This window comes from Rana temporaria, chromosome 13 (assembly GCF_905171775.1).
Source record: "Rana temporaria chromosome 13, aRanTem1.1, whole genome shotgun sequence".
NCBI classification, from domain to species: domain Eukaryota; kingdom Metazoa; phylum Chordata; class Amphibia; order Anura; family Ranidae; genus Rana; species Rana temporaria.
The window spans coordinates 41,213,738-41,240,033 of record NC_053501.1 but is presented as its reverse complement, the minus strand read 5'-3'; the positions used below and the strand labels follow the sequence as shown (position 1 = coordinate 41,240,033).

At 44.0% G+C, this 26,296-nt stretch overlaps 1 protein-coding gene across 1 annotated transcript in view; it reads right to left on the bottom strand.

The window, feature by feature from the left end:
* Positions 1-2,286: 2,286 nt before the first annotated feature.
* The window catches only part of HEATR4 (HEAT repeat containing 4), a 52,816-nt gene continuing 28,806 nt past the window's right edge, over positions 2,287-26,296 (bottom strand). Inside the window, exons 13-18 of the mRNA XM_040332417.1 lie at positions 25,882-25,951; positions 20,070-20,256; positions 10,480-10,558; positions 8,159-8,330; positions 5,616-5,677; positions 2,287-2,461 (exon numbers count right to left, since the gene is read on the bottom strand). Coding sequence (XP_040188351.1) covers positions 2,306-2,461; positions 5,616-5,677; positions 8,159-8,330; positions 10,480-10,558; positions 20,070-20,256; positions 25,882-25,951 — 726 coding nt within the window. The 3' untranslated portion in view covers positions 2,287-2,305. The remainder of the gene's footprint in view (positions 2,462-5,615; positions 5,678-8,158; positions 8,331-10,479; positions 10,559-20,069; positions 20,257-25,881; positions 25,952-26,296) is intronic.

Below are 26,296 nucleotides of genomic sequence, written 5' to 3'. Positions count from 1 at the left end.
TTACAGAATTAAGCAGCAAAAAAGGGTCACACAGTCAGCGTTATACAACAAAAAAGCCCAGCTCTACACAGTACGGATGGTCATGAAAACAAAATACATTAGGGGTTTGAAGATAGATGTCTGTAAGCAGAGCTGGGGAGATGGACAGGCAACTACAGGGAGGACCCAAAAAAAAAAATTCATAAAAGCAAAACATTATACTAAAACAATGTGAAATAAAATAGAACTTTTACAATATATTGGGAGATATTGTATCCCAATGGCCCGCTTAGCCCAAACATGGAACAATAAGGTGAGTGTAATGCAAGCAAGGATACACACCCTATCTGGATAATATAGCCCATTACCGAGCAAGGTCGGGTGTCCCCAGCATGTGAAAGAAAAGGGATCAAGAGAGGGAGAAAAGAGGTCTACAGGTAGGGCCTCTCGCCCAGGGGGTGGGACTAAGTCCAGAAGGTCAGCCTGAATGCGCCATCTCCTGAAGATCAGCATCCATGAACACAAAATGGTGCCAAGGACTCCAGGTCTCATGGAAAGTCTCTTCCCGGTTGAGCAAGGTAAAATTGTGGTCCTCCATCTCTGTTTGTTTACTTTAGAAAACCGCAACAAAGGGGGATGCATGCCTTGGCCACATTGAGCATCTGGATTGTAAGGGAGGCCTTGTTATTTCTTAATCAGTCTCTTTGAGATGAAGCAAGCAAGCCACAGGGTTCCCCCCTAGATCAACATTTGTCTGGTGTCTGATTGTGGTGATCACCTTGCGCCAAAAGGGCTCAAGCTTGGGACAATCCCAGAAGATGTGCAGCATCATTCCCTCAGCATTGCCACGTCGCCAACATAAGCTGGGGACTTGAGGGAAAAAAACAGTGCAAAGTGATGGGCACTCTGTTCCATCTGTTCAAAATCTTGTAATGGGTCTCTTGAACTCTGGTATCTATGTTGGACTTTTGGGCAAAATGAAGGATCTCCTCCTTCTGGGAGGGTTAATACGTTATTTTAAAGACAAAATTTAATTTTAATCTAATTTGCCTAAATGTATTCCAGGTTCATCAAAACCAAAGGTTTGGAAAGTCTAATGCCGCGTACACACGATGATTTTTCAGCATGAAAAAAAACGTTGTTTTTCAGCATGTCCAAAAAACAAAGTTTTCCCAACTTCATCATTAAAACGACGTTGCCTACACACCATCGTTTTAAAAAAATGATCTAGCAAAGCGCGGTGACGTACAACACATGCAACGGCACTATAAAGGGGAAGTTCCATTCGCCTTTGGGTTGCTTTAGCTGATTCCGTGTTAGTAAAAGATGATCCGCGCTTTTCTGTCTGTTACAGCGTGATGAATGTGCTTACTCCATTATGAACGGTAGTTTTACCAGAACGCTCCGGTCTCATAACTTGCTTCTGAGCTTGTGCGGGTTTAAAACGTCGTTTTTGCCCACACACGACCATTTTTTACCACACGAAAAACGACATTTTGAAAAATGACATAAAAAATTGAAGCATGTTCAAATTTTTTTTTTTGTCTTTTTTCAGAAGACGGAAAACGATGTGAAGTCCACACACGATCATTTTAAATGACGGTTTTCAAAATGTCATTTTATTTCATCACAAAAAACGACCGTGTGTACGCGGCATTAGGCCTCGTACACACGGCCGAGAATCCGGTCGTAAAAAAAAACGTTGTTTTTCTCGACGGGAATCTTGTCAAGCTTTCCTTGCATACACACTCTCGAGACAAAATCTCGTCGTTCTCAAACGCAGTGACGTACAACACGTACAACGGCACTATAAAGGGGAAGTTCGATTCCACTGGCGCCACCCTTGGGGCTGCATTTGCTAATCTCGTGTTACCGCGTGTTAGTAAAAGTTTGGTGAGAGACAATTCGCGCTTTTCAGTCTTTTACAGTGTAACGAATGTGCTATCTCCATTACGAACGCTAGTTTTACCGAAGGTGCGCTTCCGTCTCATACTTGATTCTGACCATGCGCAGGTTTTTAAGACTCAGAAAAGCAGTCTCTGATCGAGTGAGTAAGCTCATTCATGAAAAGTCGACTGATAGATCGACTTCTGATGAACAGGAATATCCATACATGGATCGAAATTCAGGCCGCTCCTGCTAAATCTGAAGGATTATGATCATGTATGGCCAATTTAACACCCACCTTTTGTTTTGATACATCTGGATTCTATTTAGCGGATTTAAACTGAAAGTCACATTGGGCTTTAACTCAATGAGAATTTATGAAGAATCTAAATATGTTTCTTTTAAGGTGCTGATGTGTCCGTCACTCCTTTTTAGAGGGTTAGAGAGCAGTGTATTCATTCTCTGGGTTGCTCTCTTGAGCCAAAGCATTATTGTGCCGTGTCTTTCCTCCTGCAGCACTGGATGATTTGGACATATTTGTCTGTGAACTTTCACTTTGATGAGATATTGATCTTGAATCATTTTCCATTAGTGCCTGAAAATAAGGTTACTTTTTTAGAAACAGACAAATAAAAACAAAATAGGAACCCTGTGCATAAGTAACAAACAAAAAAAATAGAAATTCTAATTTTGAAAGTCAAAGTACAATTATCTAAATGCAAAAACCATAGGGCCAGATTCACGTACTTGCGCTGCGGCGTAACGTTTGTCATTTACGGGAACGACGGCCATACTTTAACATGGGCTGTCTGACATTACACCACCTAAATAGCAAGTGCAACTTTACGACGGGAAAAACCGACTAGCGACGACGTAAGAGAATGCGACGAATGCGCGTACCTTCGTGGATCGCCGTAAACAGCTCATTTGCATACCCGACGCGGAAAACGATGCAAACTCCACCCAGAGGTCGCCGAAGTATTGCATCCTAAGATCTGAAGGCGTACGAAGCCGTACGCCTGTCGGATCTTAGCCAAATGCCGTCGTATCTTTGTTTGTGAATTACAAATAAAGATACGACGCGGCAAATTTGAAAGTACGCAGGAGTATCAGCAGATACTCTGGCGTACTTTTTCTGTGAATCTGGCCCATAGTTTCTATCTATTTAAATAAAAATTCCAGAAACATGTAATTAGTCATTAGCTGCTGATGCTGTCGGGAAAATACTGCAACTGTGCTGTGTTAAAGCCTCCAGATTTCTCTTAACTTTAAATAGTTTATTTGGACCAAGCTGGTCCAAATAAACGATTTCCTTCACTAATACATGCGCTGTAAAAATTGTATGTAGCATCAGTTACAAAAAAAAAGTCTGTGCTAGTAATTCTGTGCTGGCAGCTAGCAAAAAGAGATTGATTTATGCAAAACCTAATAAAATGCTAAATATAAATGCAGTGCCAATCCTAATATTATATGCTATCAATACCAATGTGCATAAAATAAATATACTAAAATATATAATTCATGAAAATGAAGTGCTATGTGTCCTATTGCACAAATCATCATATATTTATAATCCAATTTTCATATAACAGCAAATGTAAATAATAAATATAATGTGAGTACCTTCATGTGGTCCTGAGAATTTGGCCAACACCACAAAAGCAGTTAAAGTGGTTGTAAACCCTCTCTAAGGCCTCGTACACACGATAGGTTAAACAGAGGACGGTCTGACACGATCGGTTATTTAACCGATGGTGTGTGGGCGCGACGGACCACCAGTCAGCTTCATCGGTTAACCGATGACAACGGTCCTTCAGACCGTTCTCATCGCATGGACTGATCGTGTGTACGAGGCTTTACTTGTAATACCTACAGGTATGCCTAGATTAAAGCGGTTGTATAGTCAAAAATGTCACTTTACATTTATTTGTGCATAGAATTATTTTAAACTGATTGCTAGTAGCCTTTTTTTTTTTACCTGTTTACTTTAGAAGTTACAGCTGTATTCACGAGTGTTGACATGTACCGCGCATGCGCCGGATCCCCGTTCTTTCCGGCAAGCAGAGCCTCGGCCGGACAAATTATTTGTTTATGTCGGGGCTGCGTCATTTCCTCATGTTCGTCAGCCCCGACATCCCGCGATGCTTCGTCCACATTCCTACCAAAGAGCTTGATGGTTATCACGTGACCGGAACATCAGAGGACGGAAGGCACAAGATTAATAGCTTTCCATAGAAAAAAATATATATTCGGGAATTACTGTGAGTAGCTGGAGTCCTCGCTTACAGATCGTGCTCCATGAGAAATGATTACAGCTTCCTGTTGTACGCTGTGAATATCTTTTCTTCGTTTCCATGGTAACCGGAAACGAAGAAGAGGCTTGAATATCGTGAACATGGTGCGCACGCGCGGGATTACGGAGACCAGAAAGAATTGTGGGCGGAAATTCTAATAGAATAAGATGGGAAGACCACAGCTAAGATGGCGCAGGCTAACTAGAGGAATAACGCTTTACAAGGTACACAGTATATACAGTAGGACAAATAATTTGGAAACGCATATAGCGATGAATCGATTTATAACTACATGGTCTTTTTGAATATGTTAATTGTTATGATAGTATTGGAGGGTTTACTACCGCTTTAAGGCTTACATGTAGGTGTTTGCGATATCTCCTAAACCTACGCGGTTTAGGAGATATTTGCCACAAAAAATGCACCGTTGTCTATGGCGCATGCGCGCCGTAGACAACGACGCAGGCGCACTGAGAATGCCGGTTTTCTCAATGGGAAATGACGGCTTTGACGGCTCCCGCGCGCATCCGTGGAGTGACGTCTTTGCCGCTACAGCCAATCACAGCGCCGGAGCGGCAATATCCGGAAGTAACCTCCGGGGGAGATGTCTGCGGCTGGAGGGGGAGATGAAGACAGCTTCTGGGGCTTCGATCTAAGGTAAGTAATTCATAATGAGCTAGTATTTTTTTGAGAGTTTTAAAGGTTCATTTTTTTCACCTAACGCATCCTATGGATTAAGGTGAAAAAAAACCTGGCAATGACGGCCCCCCAGCCCCCCGTTTTACTTACCTGAGCTTGTTCACCTGCTGCGCTGGGCCCTGATGTCCTCTTTGTCACTCAGTCTGGACGTTGGTTGGCTAGATTGGATGGATTGATAGCAGCACAGCCATTGGCTTGCGCTGCTGTCAATCACATCCAATGACGCGGAGCGCCGGGGGGCTAGACCGAAGCTGCAGGCTTTCCTATGGCCGAGGCAGCAGTGGAGCTCAGCGGATCACGTGGTGTGCAGGTCTGCGGAACGGGAGGAAGGCAAGCCAGGAGTGGACTGAAGGGACCACCTGACATGGATAGAGAGGGTCACTGTGACTTAGGGGGGGGGGGGGGGGAATAAATCCTGTAAAATATCAATGCTGTCTAAGCATAATTTTGCCCGCGGCCTTGGCACAAGGCACCCAGTTTTTTTAAGGATTTAACGTCAGCATTCAGGGTCTTCCAACTCAACATGAGAGGCTGAACATGGAGGGGTAGTTTGGCAGGGGGTAGGAATGCAGCACACAATTTACTTACCAACTGCAATCAACACGTGGCCTGGAGCAGACCAAAAAAAAAGAATGTCTTAGTTGGGGGAGGGGCTGTCTTTTATTCAGCTTGGAACATGTAGTCATGTGGGGCTCCAAAGGAGGTATTATGTGCTGACGGGAGGATAGGCCAGGAAAAAGATGTTCTGAACTTTACCTGTAGTTCTGAGTCTGTACTCTTCATCTCTAATCCAGAGGTTGCTGATGAATACCCTTTGCCTATAAATGACAGTAATAAAAGAACTATATTTAGGAAAATACTTTACAATATTTATTAATTTATACTACCCAAGAGTATGTAAAAAGGCAAAACATATTTATCTTTTTAATTGTGGGTGGAGTAGTAATGGGTTAAACCCTCTGTCAGGTTGTGTATATCACCTTGATAAAGAGACTCTCCAAAATCTGTCAGTCTTTTAATTGAACGCGGGCTAACCCTCCATTGGAAGCTCTTGGGCTGGCTCTTTAGTGCCACCCTTTGGGAACCTGCTGCTAATGTTGTGTTTGGTGAGCATTGCTTCCGAGTATGCATGTTTGTAGTTTGGATATTTGTCCGATGGACTTGTGTTCACACGCTCAGAAAATCTGAAGATTCTTGGAAAATTGTAAAGCCTGCCATCCAACATTTGTCTTCGGGAAATCCGACAACAATTGTCTGATGGAGCATACAAATGGTCGGATTTTCCGCCAACAGCCTGTCATCACACAATCCCCGTCGGAAAATCCAATCGTGTGTATGAGATTTTAGGCCGGGTTCACACACGTGCGGTGCGAATTGAAGCTCTGTTTTCAAAGCTAATTGACAAAGTAGGTGTTCAGGGTTTCAGGCCAGTTTCTGATTAGGATCAGGACAGGATTGTATAATGTTCACAACTGAATGACATGTGCGATTCAGAAGCTTTCCCATAGAAGTCATTGGGCCTGAATTCGCACCTGAGCCAGGCCGCACTGTTCAGAAAACGGACAGGACAAATTTTCAATTTGTACTGAATCCACACTCCGCCTGCACCGGACATATGTGAACTCGCACAATAGAAAGCAATATTCTTTCACATGTCTGTCGAATTTGATGCGGTTCAAAATGCATCCAATTCCCATATGTGTGAACCTGGCCTCATATGAACATCATTAGTCTGCTGAGAGGTTTTAAACAAGAGTGGGCAAGGGATTTGCCCTTGCTTGTAAATGGAGGGGTATAGTAACAGTTGGCTCTCTAGGTTACTGCATGAAGTGGTCTGAAGGAAGAGGAATATCTTTTAAAGTGAAGAAACTCTGTAGAAATGTTTTATACTAGGGCTGTTAATGATTACAATTTTCGTGTTCGATTAATCGCTTTTTTTTAATCGATTAATTATAACGCACATACATTTTTTGGATCAACACCATATATAGTCCCCACTGTAATAACCACAGACATCTCCCCCACTGTAATATCCACAATCACCCCCACTGGAATATTCACAGACATCTCCCCCACTGTAATATTCACAGACATCTCCCCCACTGTAATATCCACAGACATCTCCTCCACTGTAATATCCACAGACATCTCCTCCACTGTAATATCCACAGACATCTCCCCCACTGTAATATCCACAGACATCTCCCCCACTGTAATATCCACAGACATCTCCCCCACTGTAATATCCACAGACATCTCCCCCACTGTAATATCCACAGACATCTCCCCCACTGTAATATCCACAGACATCTCCCCCACTGTAATATCCACAGACATCTCCCCCACTGTAATATCCACAGACATCTCCCCCACTGTAATATCCACAGACATCTCCCCCACTGTAATATCCACAGACATCTCCCCCACTGTAATATCCACTGACATTTCCCTCACTGTAATATCCACAGACATCTCCCCCACTGTAATATCCACAGACATCTCCCCATTGTAATATCCACAGACATCTCCCCCACTGTAATATCCACTGACATCTCCCCCCCATTGTAATATCAACAGACATCTCCTCCACTGTAATATCCACAGACATCTCCTCCACTGTAATATCCACAGACATCTCCTCCACTGTAATATCCACAGACATCTCCTCCACTGTAATATCCACAGACATCCCCCCCACTGTAATATTCACAGACATCTCCCCCACTGTAATATCCACAGACATCTCCCCCACTGTAATATCCACAGACATCTCCCCCACTGTAATATCCACAGACATCTCCCCCACTGTAATATGGTCCACATCTCCCCCACTGTATAGGAATATTAGTGCTTGCTTTGTCTAACCGGAGAAGCCGGTCAAACACGAGCAGTTGAGGCCGGGTGATGATGTCAGCGCGCCGCTCTAGGCTCACCTAGGCCGCCGCCAGGTGGACCAAGATGGCCGCCACTCCGGGAGCTAGGCTAAATCCTAGCATAGGCTTTCCAATGGCCGAGGTAGCAGCAGAGCTCGGCGGATCACGTGGTGTGCCGATCTGCATATGGTGACCCATTCGGATCGTGGATCATTTACGATCCGTTGCACCACTAGTACCGATCAAAAGAATTTTGATCGATCAAAAAAATTAACGATTAATCGAGGAATTAATCTTTCATATCCACAGCCCTATTGTATACGTATTGCAAGTTTCAGCAGTATCCATGAAGTTGAGTTCTATAGTTGGGAATATCATAAACCCAATAAATTGACAGGTCAGAAATGGTGTTTCAGAAGACAGTACCTGAGAATGCTTTGTCAACAAGATCGCAGAAAAACAAAGGTTCCATTATTTTATTTCTCCAGTCGGGAGTCTTCTGCAACAGCAGTTCTATTTCTTGATGTCCTGCCTCCAAATCCTCATCCAACTTCAGAATCTTAGGAAATAGCACTTCTTTCTGGCACAGCTTGGACATCTGTGAAAACAAATAGCAAATAACTGATTGTTAATGGAGAGTTCTAATGGATTTGGTGCTAAAGCATGCAAATCATACTTTTTGAATGGTAATTTATGCTGCTCTAAGGCCCGGGTACCCAACCTGTGGCCCGTTGGTGCTTATGGTGGGGCCCTCGGATTTCACAAGTCAATAGTATAAGCATTTATTTAGGGACTACAATAGCAGTCTCATATGACCTATCCCCAGTCTCTAACTGTCCATTTTCAGCCTTTAACTATACCTGTAGCATGTTACCAGTCTTTTACAATTTCCAGCAATGTATCACCAGTCACTAAAAACCTTGGGGGTTATTTACTAAAAGTGGAGCATGCAAAGCATGCAAAATTTGGTGGCGCTCCGCAAAGAAACCAATCAGATTCCAGGTTTTATTGCTAAAACATAATTGAGCAAACTGAAGTTAGAAGCTAATTGGCTACCATGCAGAGCTGCACCAGATTCTGAGCTCCCCAGTTTTAGTAAATGTCCCCCTTATGTAGCGCTATAGATACTGAATAAGATGTACAGCCCCTGAGGACATCAGGAGCAGCAACTGAGGTCCCCTTTATCTAATAAGATCACTAACACTGCTCTATGGCAGTGGTTCTCAACCCTGTCCTCAAGTACCCCCAACAGGCCATGTTTCCAAGTTTTCCTACATCTTGCACAGGTGCTTTAAAGCGGGGTTTCGGGCATAATTATTTTTTTTTGCAAGATAAAATTAATCACATTAAATAGACCTTAAAACATATTAATAGCTCCCCAATCATTCCAGAAATTATTGCAAACACTTGCCTTATATCCTCCAGCTCATGTTGTGGCCGTATCCATCATATGTGTGGGCATGTGAAGCCCAGTTCCTTTTTCTTCCTGGTTTTCAGGGAGAGGTGCATGCTGGGCGATTTTTTTTTTTTTTTTTTGCCACAGTAATGCCCAGAGACTCCTGGGAAATGAGTTTTATAATTTCCCAGGAGGCAATGGGGTCTTAGGACAGGAAGTTGAACCGCCTAGAACCAGGAACTAGCCATATTACGAAATCTGCCTGGTAACAGCCAGATAGAAGTGAGTAAGAAAAAAAAAAAATTTGTTTACATTAAAGGCAAGCTGTTAATAGAAAGTTCATTTTTAGGGTGGAACTCCGCTTTGAATCAGAGTCAATGGCTTGGTATTTTGGACAGCTATTTTATCTAAGAGAAATTGGCCTGTTGGGGGTACTTGAGGACAGGGTTGAGATGAGAACCACTGCTCTATAGGACAGGATAATTGCAGAAGAAAAATGCATCATTTTGAATATCTGAAATTGTGAGAAGATTAAACACTGTAGAAAAGTTATGGTTTGGTAGTACAGTGAAACCTCGGATTGCGAGTAACGCGGTTAACGAGCGCTTTGCAATACGAGCACCGTTTTATTTAAAATCCTGAAACGGTTATCTAGCAAAACGAGCAGGATTGAAGCCACAGCAGTGTGCAGTATCGCGTTTGGCCTGAGGTGGGGGGGGGGGGGGCGCCGGAGCCGAGCTGATCTGAGTCATTCGGAAAGGCTCAGAAAAACGTGGAAATACTCATTTCCCGAGCCTTCCCGAGTTCAGCCAAGCTGTTTTCTGGCCTTTCCAAGGCTCTCTGGTGCCCCCTCCCACATCTGGCCACATGCAGTATTGCGTGCCATTGAAGTCAATGCGGAACAAATTATTTTTGTTTCCATTGACTTCTATGGCAAAACTTGCTTTGTTATGAGAGTGCTTTGAATTACGAGCATTCTCCTGGAATGGTTTATGCTCGTAATCCAAGGTACTACTGTAATACATTTTGGTTGGTGGACGATTCAAAAGAAGCAACCTACAAATTAACCAGCAGTGTAACAATTAAAAATTATTTCAAAATTTCGGACATTTTTTGTCCCATTAATGAGGTCCTGTACAAAAAACAGGAAAATAAAATAAATCTCTTCTTAGAGAGTGCCCTCTTTGGAAGATTTCACCTTTCTTCCTATTCTGGTTACGGCTTAAAATGTAAGGAGGGACTTGCTAAACAGTGAAGCAAGGAGACTGACAGCCCTGGTATCCCGCACAATGATAATAGGTTAGTAATGGCAGCTTCCATATTTCTAGCCTCACAGGTTCCATTTACTTACTTGCTGCTTGATCATTAACAGCATCTCTTGGTTCTCACTTTGCTTCATGTTTAAAGCATCCAGAGTCTTTTTCAGCTCCCTAAATAATTAGATAAACTGTCATTTAAAGAAAAAAAAAGATAAAAGTAAAAAACAGAAGGTAAAAGTAAATAGAGACTGCACATCTTCCCCATCAGTAGGAAAGACAGCTGTACTTATGACAGCCACCTCTGCTGTGTCCCTGCTATGACACCAGGACTGTAGGCTGATATCCGCATTGCTTTGTTTCTGATTCCAATATATTGAGCATTTAAGTTTCATTATTCAAATTCAAACTTAAAGCGGTTGTAAACCGGCATCTAATTTTTTTTTTTTTTTTTTTTTTTTACACCTGCAAGGAAAAAGCCATAATGAACTAATATGCACCGCATATTAGCTCATTATGAAATACTTACCTCGGAACGAGGTAGGCAACTTACCTGGTCCACGCCGAGCCGAGCCTCGGCGTGTCTTCCGGGTATCGCCGCTCCAGCTCTGTGATTGGCTGGAGCGGCGATGACGTCACTCCCGCGCATGCACACGGGAGATTTCCTTTCCGGCATGGGTCGGCGGGGCCGGTCCTTCAGCGGAGGATCCCCCCTGCGCATGCGCCGCTGCAATCAGCGGCGCATTGCGAGGGGAATATCTCCTAAACCGTACAGGTTTAGGAGATTTTCTTTATACCTACAGGTAAGCCTTATTATAGGCTTACCTGTAGGCAAAAGTGAAAAAAGTGGGTTTACAACCACTTTAAGCCCTGTACACAGAACAGGTTCTCTATTTTTCTCGTCAAAATTCTGGGCAGTTTTCTTGCCGAGAAAACCGTGCGTGTGTACGAGGCTTAACAATTGAAAAATTATTATTTTCCTAACAGGTGAAATGTACAGGTGCATCTCCAAAAATTGTATTCATCATAAAGTTAATTTATTTCAGTAATTCAAATCAAAAAGTGAAACTCATATATTGTATAGATTCATTACACACAGAGTGATAATAATCAAAATGAAATGAAAGAAATGCTTGAAATATATCACTCTGTGTGTATTGAATCTATATAACCTATGAGTTTCACTTTTTGATTTGAATTAGTGAAATAAAAAGAGATTTTTAATACAGCTTACCTGTAAAATCTTTTTCTTGGAGTACATCACGGGACACAGAGCGGCATTCATTACTATATGGGTTATATGGAGTACCTTCAGGTGATAGACACTGGCAATCTCAAACAGGAAATGCCCCTCCCTATATAACCCCCTCCCATAGGAGGAGTACCTCAGTTTTGTAGCAAGCAGTATGCCTCCCAAAATGGTCCCCAAAAGAGGGGTGGGAGCTCTGTGTCCCGTGATGTACTCCAAGAAAAAGATTTTACAGGTAAGCTGTATTAAAAATCTCTTTTTCTTTATCGTTACATCACGGGACACAGAGCGGCATTCATTACTATATGGGATGTCCCAAAGCAATGCTTACAATGAGGGGAGGGAGAACATCTCCAAGACAAAAGGATTTAATTTAGAGATATACTCAAATCATAATAAATCCAACTTAGTTGAGAAAAATAATCTTAAATTTAACTCAAAAAAAGAGGAGCCCCCGGAATCCGAGGGTCTCAAACTGCAGCCTGCAGCACTGCCTGCCCGAAGGCAGTATCAGTATTCCTTCTTACGTCCAACTTGTAGAATTTTGTAAATGTGTGGACAGAAGACCAGGTTGCCGCCTTGCAAACTTGAGCCATAGAGATCTGGTGGTGTGCTGCCCAGGAGGCGCCCATGGCTCTAGTAGAATGAGCCTTTAATGATACTGGAGGAGGCAACCCCTTCAAGCCGTAGGCCTGAGTGATTAATTGCTTAATCCACCTAGAAATGGTGGACTTTGCAGCTGCCTGCCCCTTCTTGGGCCCATCCGGTAAAATGAACAGCACATCTGTTTTCCGGATCTTCTTTGTAGCTTTAAGATAGGCCTTCATGGCCCTGACGATATCCAAGGTATGCAGCAACCCTTCCTTTCTGGAAGTAGGTTTAGGGAAGAAGGATGGTAATACCAAATCCTGGTTCAAATGAAAACTGGATATAACCTTCGGTAGGAAGGAAGGATGAGGGCGTAGAACGACCCTGTCCTTATGAAAAATAAGATATGGTTCCTTACAGGATAAGGCCGCCAGTTCCGATACTCTTCTTGCGGAAACTATGGCGACCAAAAATGCTAACTTCCTTGTCAGTAAAACCAAAGGAATTTCAGCCAACGGCTCAAACGGTTGTTTCTGTAAACTTGACAGAACAAGATTTAAATCCCACGGACAAAGCGGGGATTTAACAGGAGGTTTAATACGTAAGACCCCTTGAAGGAAGGTCTTAACCAGCGAGTGGGTGGCCAGCGGCCGCTGAAACCACACTGACAGAGCTGAGATCTGTCCCTTGATTGTGCTTAATGCCAATCCCTTATCCACTCCTAGCTGGAGAAAACTTAAAACTCTATCGATGGTGAACTTGCGAGGAAGCCAAAGTTTGGACTCACACCAGCCTACATAGGCCTTCCAGACCCTGTGATAAATCACCCTAGAGACCGGTTTCCTGGCTCTGATTAGGGTAGAGATTACTTTCTGAGACAGACCTCTACCCCTGAGAATCAGGGATTCAGCCTCCAGGCCGTCAAATCTAGATGCCGTAAGGCAGGGTGGAGGATCGGACCTTGCGATAGCAGGTCTGGCCTTAGAGGCAGAGTCCAAGGGTCTCCCACTACCATCCTTAGGATTAGTGAGTACCATGCCCTTCTGGGCCATGCTGGAGCTACCAGGATAACTGGTATGTGCTCCACCCGGATCCTGCGCAGCAGGCGGGGTAGTAACTGGAGCGGGGGAAACGCATAAAGCAGTTTGAACTGATGCCAAGGGCAAACCAGCGCATCGGTTCCGCAGGCCATCGGATCCCTTGAGCGGGACATGAACCCGTCTAGCTTCTTGTTGAGTCTCGATGCCATGATATCCACGTCCGGCACTCCCCATCTTTGGCAGAGTGCTTGAAAGACTTGTGGATGCAGAGACCATTCCCCCGGCCATAGAGTCTGGCGGCTTAAGAAGTCCGCCTGAAAGTTGTCCACTCCTGGAATAAATATTGCCGATATGCAGGGCACATGAGCCTCTGCCCATAGGAGAATCAAGCTCACCTCTCTCTGAGCGGCTTGACTCCTGGTTCCCCCTTGGTGATTTATGTATGCCACGGCCGTGGCATTGTCTGATTGAATTCTCACCGGGAACCCCTGCAATTTTGACGTCCAAGCCCTGAGGGCTAGTCGAGCAGCTCTGAGCTCCAAGATGTTGATGGGCAACTGCTTCTCTAGCTTTGCCCAAGTACCTTGGCGAGTGCAACCATCCAAAATTGCTCCCCAGCCCGTCAGGCTGGCGTCTGTGGTCACTATCTTCCAAGCCACTGGGCTGAAAGACTTCCCCTTCAGTAGATTCTGAGGGTCTAACCACCAACACAGACTTTGTCGGACTCTTGATGAGAGCGGCAACGGGATATCCAAGGCCTGTGGCCTTCTGCTCCATGCTGACAGAATGGCTGCCTGCAGGATGCGAGTGTGGCTCTGGGCGTATGGTACCGCCTCGAATGTGGCCACCATCTTGCCTAGTAACCTCATACTTAGGCGAATAGTCGGTTCCTTTTTGCTTAGAACCAGTAGGATTAACTCCTTGATGGCTTTGACCTTCCTCAGAGGTAGGAACACTCTTTGTTGTTCTGTGTCTAATCTCATGCCGAGATATTCCAACTGCCTTGTGGGCAGGAAAGCTGACTTTTCTCGATTTAGGACCCAGCCGAACCTCTCGAGGTATTGGACCGTGAGGGCCACTGCTCGCTCCCAGCCGGGAGACGAGTGATCTATGACTAGGAGGTCGTCCAGGTATGCTAGGATCGTGACCCCTTGGATCCTTAGCTTGGCTAGGATTGGAGCTAGGACCTTCGTGAACACCCGGGGGGCCGTAGCCAACCCGAAGGGAAGCGCCACGAATTGGAAATGACGTGAAGCCACCATGAAGCGTAGATATCTTTGATGTGGCTGATAAATTGGAACATGAAGGTAGGCATCAATTATGTCTATGGACGCCATGAAGTCGTCCCTTTGGAGTGTGGCAGCTGCTGACCGCACGGATTCCATCCGAAATGAGCGGACCTTTAGGTATGCATTTACCATCTTTAGGTCCAAAATTGGCCTGACATCTCCATTGGCCTTTGGGATGATGAATAGGTTGGAGTAGAAGCCCAGCCCCTGTTCCAGGACTGGTACCTCTACTATTACTTCCTGGGAAAGTAGATGATCTAATGCCGATCTTAATGCGGCTCCCTTCTCCGGATCGTTTGGAATCCTCGACTCCTGGAAATGAGGAGGAGGAAACCTTAGGAAATCTAATTTGTAGCCTGTGGCCACGGAAGACCGTACCCACTCTAGTCGGGAATGCTGGCTTCCCAAATCTCTGAAAAGAGTCGCAGCCTTCCCCCCACCTTCGTGGGTGGGGGCGCCCCTTCATAAGGTTGGCTTGGGGGCTGGTTTTGCTGGTTTGCGAAACCACTGCCTTTTGCCTCTAACAGCCTGTCCTTGAGATCTGCTGTTGAAGCCGAAGCTTGCTTTTGCAGGAGGCCGTCGATACTGCTTAGTATTAGAGGGCCCCTGCCCAGGGGAATACCGTCGTTTAAACGCAGGCCCCTGAACCTTCTTCTTAGTTGGCAAGAGAGTACTCTTGCCGTTTGAAATGGTCTGAATGTATTTATCTAGGTCTTCTCCGAAGAGTCGTCCTCCATGGAAGGGGAACCCTACCAGGAGCTTCTTGCATGGGGGCTCAGCCTCCCAGCTTTTTAACCATAAGAGTCTTCTCATATGGATAAGGGATAACGATAAACGTGACGCTTGCTGGATAGAATCCTTGATTGCGTCTACCGTAAAACATATGGCCTTAGGGACATCCGAAAATTCTTCTGCCTGCTGAGCAGGAATAAGTTTAAGCATCTGCTTAAATTGATCCGATAATGCTTGAGCAACCCCAATCGCGGCCACAGCTGGCTGTACTACTGCCCCTGCAGCAGTGAAGGAGTTCTTAAGTAGTGCTTCCAAGCGCTTATCAACTGGATCCTTGAACACCTGTATGTTTTCTACAGGGCATGTTAACGATTTGTTAACACATGAGATGGCTGCGTCCACTGCAGGAGTAGCCCATCTTTTGGAAAATTTATCTTCCATAGGATATAGGACAGAGAATCTTTTAGGTGGTAAGAAGATCTTATCTGGCTTGTTCCAATCTTGGAACAAAACTCCCTCTAATAGAGGATGGATCGGAAACACAGCATTGCTTTGAGGCGCCCTCAGTGAGCCCAAAGCTGAAACCGTCGATACCTGGAGATCTGGTACTGGCAAGTTAAATGCCTTATGGACCAAGTCCGACAATCCTTGAATCCACCAGCTCTCCCTCAGGGAGACTGCCCCAGACTCCTCTGTATCCGGATCCTCGATCCCTGAACCATGTTGGTCCTTGTCCAAGAGGTCGTCCAATTCCCCTGAGGAAAGGACCTCCTCCTCTGAGGGTCCGCGCTCGGGCGACGGAGATCTATTCCGCTTACTGCCCCGCATAGCTGCGGCTATCATTTTTCCCATGCTTTTCTGCATCTCTTTTAAAGAGGTGAGTAATACCTCCTCCGTGACCATCTTAGGGTTGGACTGACTCGCGTCAGCTCCAGCCCCAGATCCCGATGGCCCCAAGGCTCCCTGTGGGGAAAGCAGCGGCATAGCTTTGTCCGAGACCTCAGACTCTCTGGGGGAATCCCCACCTCTTGTACCCTCTGACTTGTTTCTTGATGCCATGGTACAATACCGAGGTACACCTGCTACTTATTGGTACCTGGGACTTATAAATAGTTAAATGCCCAAACACCTGTTTGGGGGATAAAAAATGCTTCCTCTCCCCTAGATGACACTTTTTTTTTTTTTTTTTTTTTCAAAAAAAAATCTTTTTTTTTTTTTTTTTCAAATCTAGGAAAGAAAAAACATTCTGTCCCCCTGAGTAGTATTGCAAGAAAAACTATGAGATGGAAAAGAAACAGCCTATTCCTAGGCTTGAAAACAGTCTTCTGAAGACTGCAATATTCTTTCTGGCCACTGTGTGTCCTCGGCGCCCCGTGCTTGCCGTTCTGGTCTTTCCTCCCCAGTTCCAAAGTATTGAATGAGCTATATGGAACAAACAAGGAAGGGCCGCCCCTTCCTTAAGCCACTGACCCGCCCTTCCCCCCCAGCAATCTCAAACAGGAAATGCCCCTCCCGACGGGGGGGGGGGGGGTTGGGGGGAAGGGAGCCTCTCTGCTCCAGCAAACTGCAGCCTGCAGCCTGGAACCACGAGGAGGTCAGCGTTTTGCCTGCTTTGCAGGCTCTGAGGAGGAAGACTGAATGGAGCATCGCCTGGAGGCTTGCAGGTAAGCACAGCTCTCTGACACACACATACACTTTATACACAGGCCCCACTCAATGCTTTTCCAACACTACAAGGGAGGTCACATCTTATGGGGAATAATACATATAGAGCCATCCTATCTTTATGATATGTGACTGGTTTGCCAGATGCAGTGCATAACTTTAGGCATGTCCCCTGTGACCCCCCAGAAAAAACCTGCTAAGAACCAAGTTCCGCAAGTTTTCCCCTCACTTACCTGCTCCATGCCGCAGGACTTTGCCAAGCAAGAGGCCCAATCTTCCCCCATCTCCGTGGGGATGTCTAGACCTTCAGGCCCTGGGTTCCTATGAAGGATCCACTGTCCTGGGCCCATATAGCACCCTGGCAACAGAAAACATTAGGCACCCAGAGGTTTTCTAAGTTCTGGGCCCAGGGTCCAGCTCTCTAAAAAGAAAAGCATTATGGGCTATACCCCAAGGGTTTGGGGTCCGGTTACTGACCACTTTAGCGCTGAGGCTTTTTTGGACAGAACCGGTTAGCTCACCTAATCCCAAGGATGCGGAGGCAAGCTAAACCATGACTAACACCTAAGACACTGGCGTAAAAACTGAGGTACTCCTCCTATGGGAGGGGGTTATATAGGGAGGGGCATTTCCTGTTTGAGATTGCCAGTGTCTATCACCTGAAGGTACTCCATATAACCCATATAGTAATGAATGCCGCTCTGTGTCCCGTGATGTAACGATAAAGAAATTAACTTTTGAGCATTAGTATGCATGCAAAGTGCAGTCTAAAAGCTGATTGGATGGAATCCATCCAATCAGCTTTTAGATTACTAAAGTTATATCAGTCATTTTAATTGAATGGAGTTACTGTATCTTACACCAGGGCCGTCTTTAATATGGTTTGGGCCCTGGGCAAACATTTTCTTTGGGCCCCCCTCCAGCTTATTTTGGGCCTGGCTGGTTCACATGTATGTGTTTTGGCGGCCCTCATTTGTGCAGGCACAGCAGCCCATTGATTTGAATGGGCTGCCATGCCTTCGTATATATAAAAAATAAAAGAAATAAAGAAATATATATATATAAAAATAAAAAAAACGGGCCCCTGGGGACCTCCAGACCTCTAAAAAAAAAAAAATTGGCCCTTTAATAAAAAAATATTAAAAATATATATTTTTTTTATTTAAAAATAAATAAAAAAAAGGGGGGTTGCCATCTGGGGCCCTGGGGGGTTGCTTTGGACCCCCAACAGTGACAGGGCCCTGGGCAGCTGCCCCTATTTGCCCTATGGTAAAGACGGCCCTGTCTTACACACTTTAATTTGGCAATACATAAAACCCAAAGTTCACTGAATATCAGCGACAGATTTCTGCATAACCAACCAAAACCATGGCTTAGCATGGCAAGGCTGCTAGTGACAGACATATGCCTGGCCTACCAGGGCCATAAGGCTCGAGTGCTTTAGATTTTGTGCTCTTATGTTGGTGGAATAGTGTATTATGTACTTACAGTTCACCCACTCTGGTTTCCTGCCCCTAGAACAGATATGCTAGCAGAGAAGGGCAAAAGCTTACTGTATTCTTATAGTTGTTGGATTTTTGTATACCGGTGCAAAGTGGGCAAACTGTCTCTTTCAGCCTTTCTGCCTCCAATCTTAGCACGCCATGAATGAATATAATGTCTGATCTTAGTAGCGGGATGTTAAGGCTTATCAAATGCAGTGGCGGTGCATCCATAAAGGGCGCAGGAGCACCGCCCCCTCTCTCCTGCACCGCTCTAATCACCATAGATAGATTCATGCATCGCATGAATCTATCTATGGTTGCTGCTGACACCCTCTATTCAGGTGTCCGGCCCCTTTTCGGGCACCTGAATTACAGTGGCAGGGGTGTTTTTTGGAAGCGCCTGATTAGAGCCGTAGGCTCCAATAGGCGCCCAAATATGTGAACAATGGGCGTCATGCTGGGCGTTCGCTGTTCATTTAGCTGTGTGTTAGCAAAGCAAATGAATTTGCTTTTCTAACACTGCATCTGCCTCTCAGCCAATCAGGTTGCCGGGTCTGTTACCGGTCACCTGATTGGCTGAAATGTCAGGCACTGTGATTGAGCGCCTGAGAGAGGACGGAAGAAGACATGGAGGACGTGCAGCAGACCGCCGCTGACCCGCTCCGAGACAGGTAAGTGCAGGCAGCATCTGATGGGACACAGTAGCGGCAATTGATCAGCACACTGGTAGCATCTGATGGGGCACAGTAGTGGCAATTGATGGGCACAGTAGCAGCAATTGATCGGCACACTGGCAGCATCTGATGGGGCACAGTAGCGGCAATTGATGGGCACACTGACAGCATCAGATTGGGGCACAATAGCGGCAATTGATGGGCACACTGGCAGCATCTGATGGGGCACAATAGCGGCAATTGGTGGGGCACACTGGCAGCATTTGATGGGGCACACTGGCAGCATTTGATGGGCACACTGGCAGCAATTGATGGTACAATGGTGGCAATTTATGGATACAGTGGCTGCGTTTGATGGCACAGTGGCTGCAATTTATGGGTTCAGTGGCTGCATTTTATGGCACAGTAGCTGCGTTTGATGGGCACAGTGGCTGCAATTTATGGGTACAGTGGCTGCATTTTATGGCACAGTAGCTGCATTTGATGGGCACAGTCTTTCAGTTTGTTTGCTCCCCCCCAAAAAAATTTGAGCACCAGCTGCCACTGATCAGATGACTAGGGTAGGAAGTTGGCATCACAATACAGTTGGCCAGGTAGGGAGTGAGGCAGTAAATATATGTCCCTACTATGACTCTGTTCACACTATTTGATTTCAGATGCAACTTGAGTCACACAGAATCGCATGACAATGGGAATCACATTGTTTTCAATGGTGTCCGTTTACATCAATGAAACTCAGCAAAGCACTGTTTTGCAAAAGTCTCCTGTACTGCTTTGGCGCAATCCATCATAATTTTGGCCCCATAGAATATCCAATCACATCGAAATTTCACTACATAATTGCACTGAAAGTCAGATCAAAATCAGATTGCAGCAGTGTGAACCTAACCTAAATAGTAATAAAAACACAACAGAAACACAAGGTTACCCTTGTGAAAGTTTTGGACTTTAAAGACACACTCACCTATTGGCCATCCCATGGGATTCCAGTGTCAGCCTGTCCTGCAGAGCATACTGAACTTCAGAGTCACAAAGCTGCAACGTAGCGATGCAGTTATAAACCTCTATTCGGATACCTGGCTCCTCCAGCTTCATGGCCCACAGGAGGAGTTCTGTCACCTGAGATGTAATATGTCCTATTTGTCCTAGAGCTAAAATATTTAAAAAGATCAACACAATGGACCAATGCAATCAAGCAACCTTTTTACTGACACTGAACAAAATAAATAGTACATGCACATATGTCCACTTGGTATAAGGAAAAATCACAAAAAAAATCTTGCAATTTTGACATCTGAACTGCACAGAAATTTAAAAACACAAATTATGGTAGTTATCTACTCAATAATAACTCAAAAACTGGATTATAAGCCAGTATGAGAATCTGAATTTTTCCCGATGTCTCTATAACTAGCAATTGGAATGTTAGCAGTCAATCAGGCTCTGCTGCAGTGCACATGTATTTGCGCTGAAAATTATTATTATTATTGATATTATTATTATTATTATGCCAACAGATGGAAAAAGAAAGTGTCAGTGTGATGCAGCTCCTGTTTTTGACCAAGCAGTGCTGCTGAAGTGAGGATCAGTGAGCTGGCTATCTGACAAGTAAACTGGGGTCACAAAACTGCTGGAATAGAACTTAATTAAAAAAGGGGGGAACTAATGCGCATACCAGGGAAATAATCTAAAACCTAAAATATATAGCAGCAGCCACCTAAAAATGTTCGCACATAAATAATAATATTAAAAAGAAGAAGCGCCCCCTACCTTCTTCTTTTTAATTACAATTAACCTACAATTACCTATCCCAGCGTCTCTCATATATTTTCTGTGTGGCCTGCTGGGCCATGCTTTCACAATAAAAACACTCAATAATTCCATCTCTATTAATTTCAGGTCATTGGGACTAATAGTGGATTGCCTTTCTATAGAAATTAGTGGGGGATTACCTGCAGGTAAGGTCTGGCTGTACAGTGAAGACCTACAAGGAGACGCTGGGGGAGAATAGGGTTATTCAAAGGATAACTTTACTACAAGCAGGGCTGCCATCAGGAATTATGGGGCCCCTTACACAGCTTCAGGCATGGGCCCCCTGGAGCAGAGAACCGCGGGGGGGGGGGGGGGGTTCTGCCGCAAATTATTGAGAAGCGGGGGGGGGGGTCCTTTACAAGAAAAGAAGAAATAAAGAAGAAAAGAGATTTATAAAAAAAAAGGGGGTAGGAATCCGGGGCCCTGGGGACCTCAGCCCTTTAATAAAAAATAAAAGTATATATATATATACACATATATATATATATATATATATATATATATATATATATATATATATATATATATATATATATATATATATATATATATATATATTTTTTTTAAAAGGGGGTTGCCATCTGGGGCCCTGGGGACCTCTGGGACCTTTAATAAAATATATATATAAAAATATATATATTTTTTTATAAAAATAAATTACAAAAAAAGGGGGGTTGCCAATCGGGACCTCTGGGCCCTTTAATAAAAATAAAAAAAATAAACCTCTGGGCCCTTTAATAAAAAATAAATAAAAATAAATATATAAAAAAATAAAATAAAAATAAACATTTATAAAAAAAATAAAAAAAGGGGGGGTTGCCATCCAGGGCCCTGGGGGCCTCTGGGCCCTTTAATAAAAAAAAAAAAAATAGATAAGCAAAAATAAAAAAATAAACATTTATAAAAAAAAAGGGGGGTTGCCATCCAGGGCCCTGGGGACCTCTGGGCCCTTTAATAATAATAATTATATATATATATATATATATATATATATATATATATATATATATATATATAAAAAAAAGTTTTTTTTATAAAAAAAAGGGGGGTTGTCATCCGGGGCCCCTGGGGACCTCCGGACCCCTAAAAAAAAAAATTGGCCCTTTAATAAAAAAATAAATAAAAATATATTAAAAAAATATATTTTTTTTTAATAAAAAAAAAATGAAAAAAAAAGGGGGATTGCCATCTGGGGCCCTGGGGGCTTCCAGGCCCCTGGAAAACCTCCGGACCCCTTACAGGTGTACTGCCTGTACCCCCCTGATGGTGGCCCTGACTACAAGTACAGTTATCCATGGAAGCAAGGGACTGCTATTACTAACCTCTCTCTAAAAAGATAAGTTCTGGGTTGTATACTTTCTTAGTCACTTTGCTAGAGACAGAATGCATAGCAGATACATCAGAGGCCCTCCATCTGTATACTTGTTCTGGGTTGGAGCAGGGGCGGATCCAGGGGGGGCAACGGGGCAATTGTCACCCCCGAGAAATGTTAGGTGCGGAACTTGCGGTGCCCGAGAGTCTGAGCGGCTCCGCGTGCAAGTGGCAGAGCAGCTCCACGGGTGGGTGACAACGTGAGCTGCCCTGTGCCTTGGTGTGTGGGCAGGTGGTGAGTGAGCGTCAGAGAGTGGGCGGTCAACTGGTCGGCTCTGTGGGTGAGCGGGCGGCTGGCCAATCAACAAGCCAGCGGCCAGGGGGAAGAAGAGAGATGACATCATCTCTCACCGCCCCGCGCCCGCCCTGCATACCTGCAGTAACCTTCACTGTGCAGGCAGCAGAGAGATTACATCATCTCTCTGCTGCCTGACTCTGACAAGCAAAACACCACCTTAGCTAATGACATTTAGCAAGGTGTGGCAGGTAAGGTGCAGGGCCGTCTTTAATATGGTTTGGGCCCAGGGCAAACATTTTTTTTGGGCCCCCCTCCAGCTTATTTTGGGCCTGGCTGGTTCACATGTATGTTTTGGCGGTCCTTATTTGTGCAGGTACAGCAGCCCATTGATTTGAATGGGCTGCCATGCCTTTGTTTCCTGCAGAAAAAAGGTGCATTCAGCATTTTAAAAATACAGTTGCCTTGAAATCCATTCTGCTTTTGCACCATGCTCAGGGCCGTCTTTAATATGGTTTGGGCCCAGGGCAAACATTTTTTTTGGGCCCCCCTCCAGCTTATTTTGGGCCTGGCTGGTTCACATGTATGTTTTGGCGGTCCTTATTTGTGCAGGTACAGCAGCCCATTGATTTGAATGGGCTGCCATGCCTTTGTTTCCTGCAGAAAAAAGGTGCATTCAGCATTTTAAAAATACAGTTGCCTTGAAATCCATTCTGCTTTTGCACCATGCTACTTACCTGCAGTTCTTGCACACACAAACGCACTGTGTTTTTAAAAGCGTGACCTAAACATCTAAAAATGCAGCAAGTTTGACAGTGCGGGAACTGCAGATAAGTCACAGCAGACAGCAGAATGGACAGACAGTGCTGTATTTCAGTGCTTGATGGGCATAGGCGTGCCGTGTGCGCAGCCTATTACATGAGGCATGCGCTTTTCTTTGCAGGAAACGCAGGCATGGTGGCCCATTCAAATGAATGGGCTGCTGTGCCTGCGCAAATGTGGGCCGCCAAAACACATACATGTGAACCAGCCAGGCCCAAAATAAGCCCATCAAGCAGTTAAATACAGACAGTAATGTCATGTACTCTGAGGCCTTACTCAGCCTGGACTGCAGGTCTGGTCTGTGATTTAAAGAGTTCCTCTATTTTACACATGGCATGGCATGGGGTCCCATGGTGCTAAAGCAGAATGGACAGACGGTGCTGTGACCCCATGCCATGCCATGTGTAAAATAGAGGAACTTTTTAAAACACTGACCAGACCTGCAGTGAATCATCAAATATTATAAAGACTTTGGGCACACTCTACAGAAAACTTCTATTTACAATATAGATTAGCAAACAGTGACATACCTTGAGGAGCAGGACATGAAGAAGTCAGCCTCAGGAAGAGCAAACTGGGGATGTTATAAAATCACATTCTAATTCACTTTTATATACAAGCAGCACCCAGTGGCAGGAAGGGAGAAGTGCACGTCTAAAGGGAAGTCAGGGGTGCTGTACATTTTAAAACACTGGGAAGGGAAGCAGTACTGTCACTGGCTGCGTGCCGCTGATGATTTTCAGCCTGATTTGTGGGCAGCACAGGGGCTTAACGGGAGGCAGGGCCGCCATCAGGAATTATGGGGCCACTTACACAGCTTTAGGCATGGGCCCCCTGGAGCAGAGAACCGGGATGGGGGGTGCTGCCGCCTGAAATTGAGAAGCGGGGGGGGCTGCCGCAAATTTAGAAGCGGGGGGCCCTTTACAAAAAAAGAAATAAAGAAATAAATAAAGAAAAATATATATAAAAAAGGGGTGTAGCCATCTGGGGACCTCAGGGCCCTTTAATAAAAAGAAAAAAAGAAATAAAAAATATATATATAAAATATATTTTAAAAAGGGGGTTGCCATCTGGGGCCCTGGGGACCTCTGGGCCCTTTAATATTTTTTTTTTAATAAAAATAAATTACAAAAAAAAGGGGGTTGCCATCCGGGACCTCTGGGCCCTTTAATAAAAAATATATATAAAGAAACATTTATTAAAAAAAAAAGGGGGGGTTGCCATCCAGGGCCCTGGGGACCTCTGGGCCCTTAAATTAAAAATAAATAAAACAAATATATAAACAAAAATAAAAAAATAAACATTTATAAAAAAAGATAAAGGGTGTTTGCCACATGGGGACCTCTGAGCCCTTTAATAAAATATATATATATATATATATATATATATATATATATATATATATATATATATATATATTTATATATAAAGAAATAAAATATATAAAAAAATATTTTTTATAAAAAAAAAGGGGGTTGCCATCCGGGGCCCTGGGGACCTCTGGGTCCTATAATAATAATAATAATAATAAACATATATATATATATATATATATATATATATATATATATATATATATATATATATATATATATATATATATATATATATATATAAACGATTTTTTTTTATTAAAAAAAGGGGGTTGTCATCCGGGGCCCTGGGGAACTATGGGCCCCTGGGGACCCCCAGACCTCTAAAAAAAATTGGCCCTTTAATAAAAAATAAAATAAAAATATATTAAAAAATTGTCCCTTTAATAAAAATATATAATTTTTTTTATTATTTAAAAAAAATAAAAAAAAGGGGGGGTTGCCATCTGGGGCCCTGGGGTCCTCCGGGCCCCTGGGGGCCTCCGGACCCCTAAAAAAAAAAAAAAAAAAAATTTTTTTTTTTTTTTTTTAAAGGGGGTTGCTTTGGGCCCCCAACAGTGACAGGGCCCAGGGCACCTGCCCCATTTGCCCTGCGGTAAAGACGGCCCTGGTAAGGTGGCAAGTGACAATCTGCATCTGGTGGCAGGCAAGTGACATTCTGCAACTTGTGGCAGGTGACGTGGCAAGTGACAATCCGCAACATGTGGCAAGTGACAATCCACAACGTGTGGCAGGCGACGTGGCAAGTGACAATCCGCAACTTGTGGCAAGTGACAAGCTGCATCTGATAACAGGTGACGTGCCAAGTGACACAATCGGGGCTCCCACTGATTCTGCATTATGGTGAGTTGAACCATTTAATTTTATATTACAAAGTAATAATATAAATAATGCGCTTCAATTATCCTGACACCATAACAACCATGGTGCCATGATCATTGAAGCGCTAACACCAGTCATTTGCCTGATAAATTGCCCCCAAAAAAAAATATTTTCTGGTAGTGCTCCTTTCGAGACTAGACTCAGGATCCGACCCTGGGTTGGAGACATAACATTTTAAAGCCAGAACAAGACTGTGACAGCCAGGAAACTAGCATTTGCAGGATGAGCAGTTAGCAATGGCACCTTGGCCATTTAGATTGGTTGATTGGCCAGCTACTAACCTCTGATTGCCTGTGCTTGGATTTTCCATATTGGATCATACTGAATTATGTGGTAGAGGTGTTCCATGACCTAAAAGAAGAGTATAAGTTCAAAACACATAACAATTCTGAGTAATCATTATAAAGTTGTAGATGATTTATTGCTTGATCTCAATAAACACTAAGCTGCCAACAAACCAGTTAAATACTGTAAAATGTATTTTTTTTTTTTTTAGCTTTAAGATTGGGTATTTGGTTGAACTAGATGGACTTTTGTCTTTTTTCAACCTGACTTACTATGTAACTATACAGTGGAACCTCGGTTTAAGAGTAACGCAGTTAACAAGCGTTTTAAATTGCGAGCAACTTTAAAAAGAAAAATCGACTCAGTTTGTGAGTGTTGTCTTGCAAGATGAGCAGAATTCAACCTAATGGG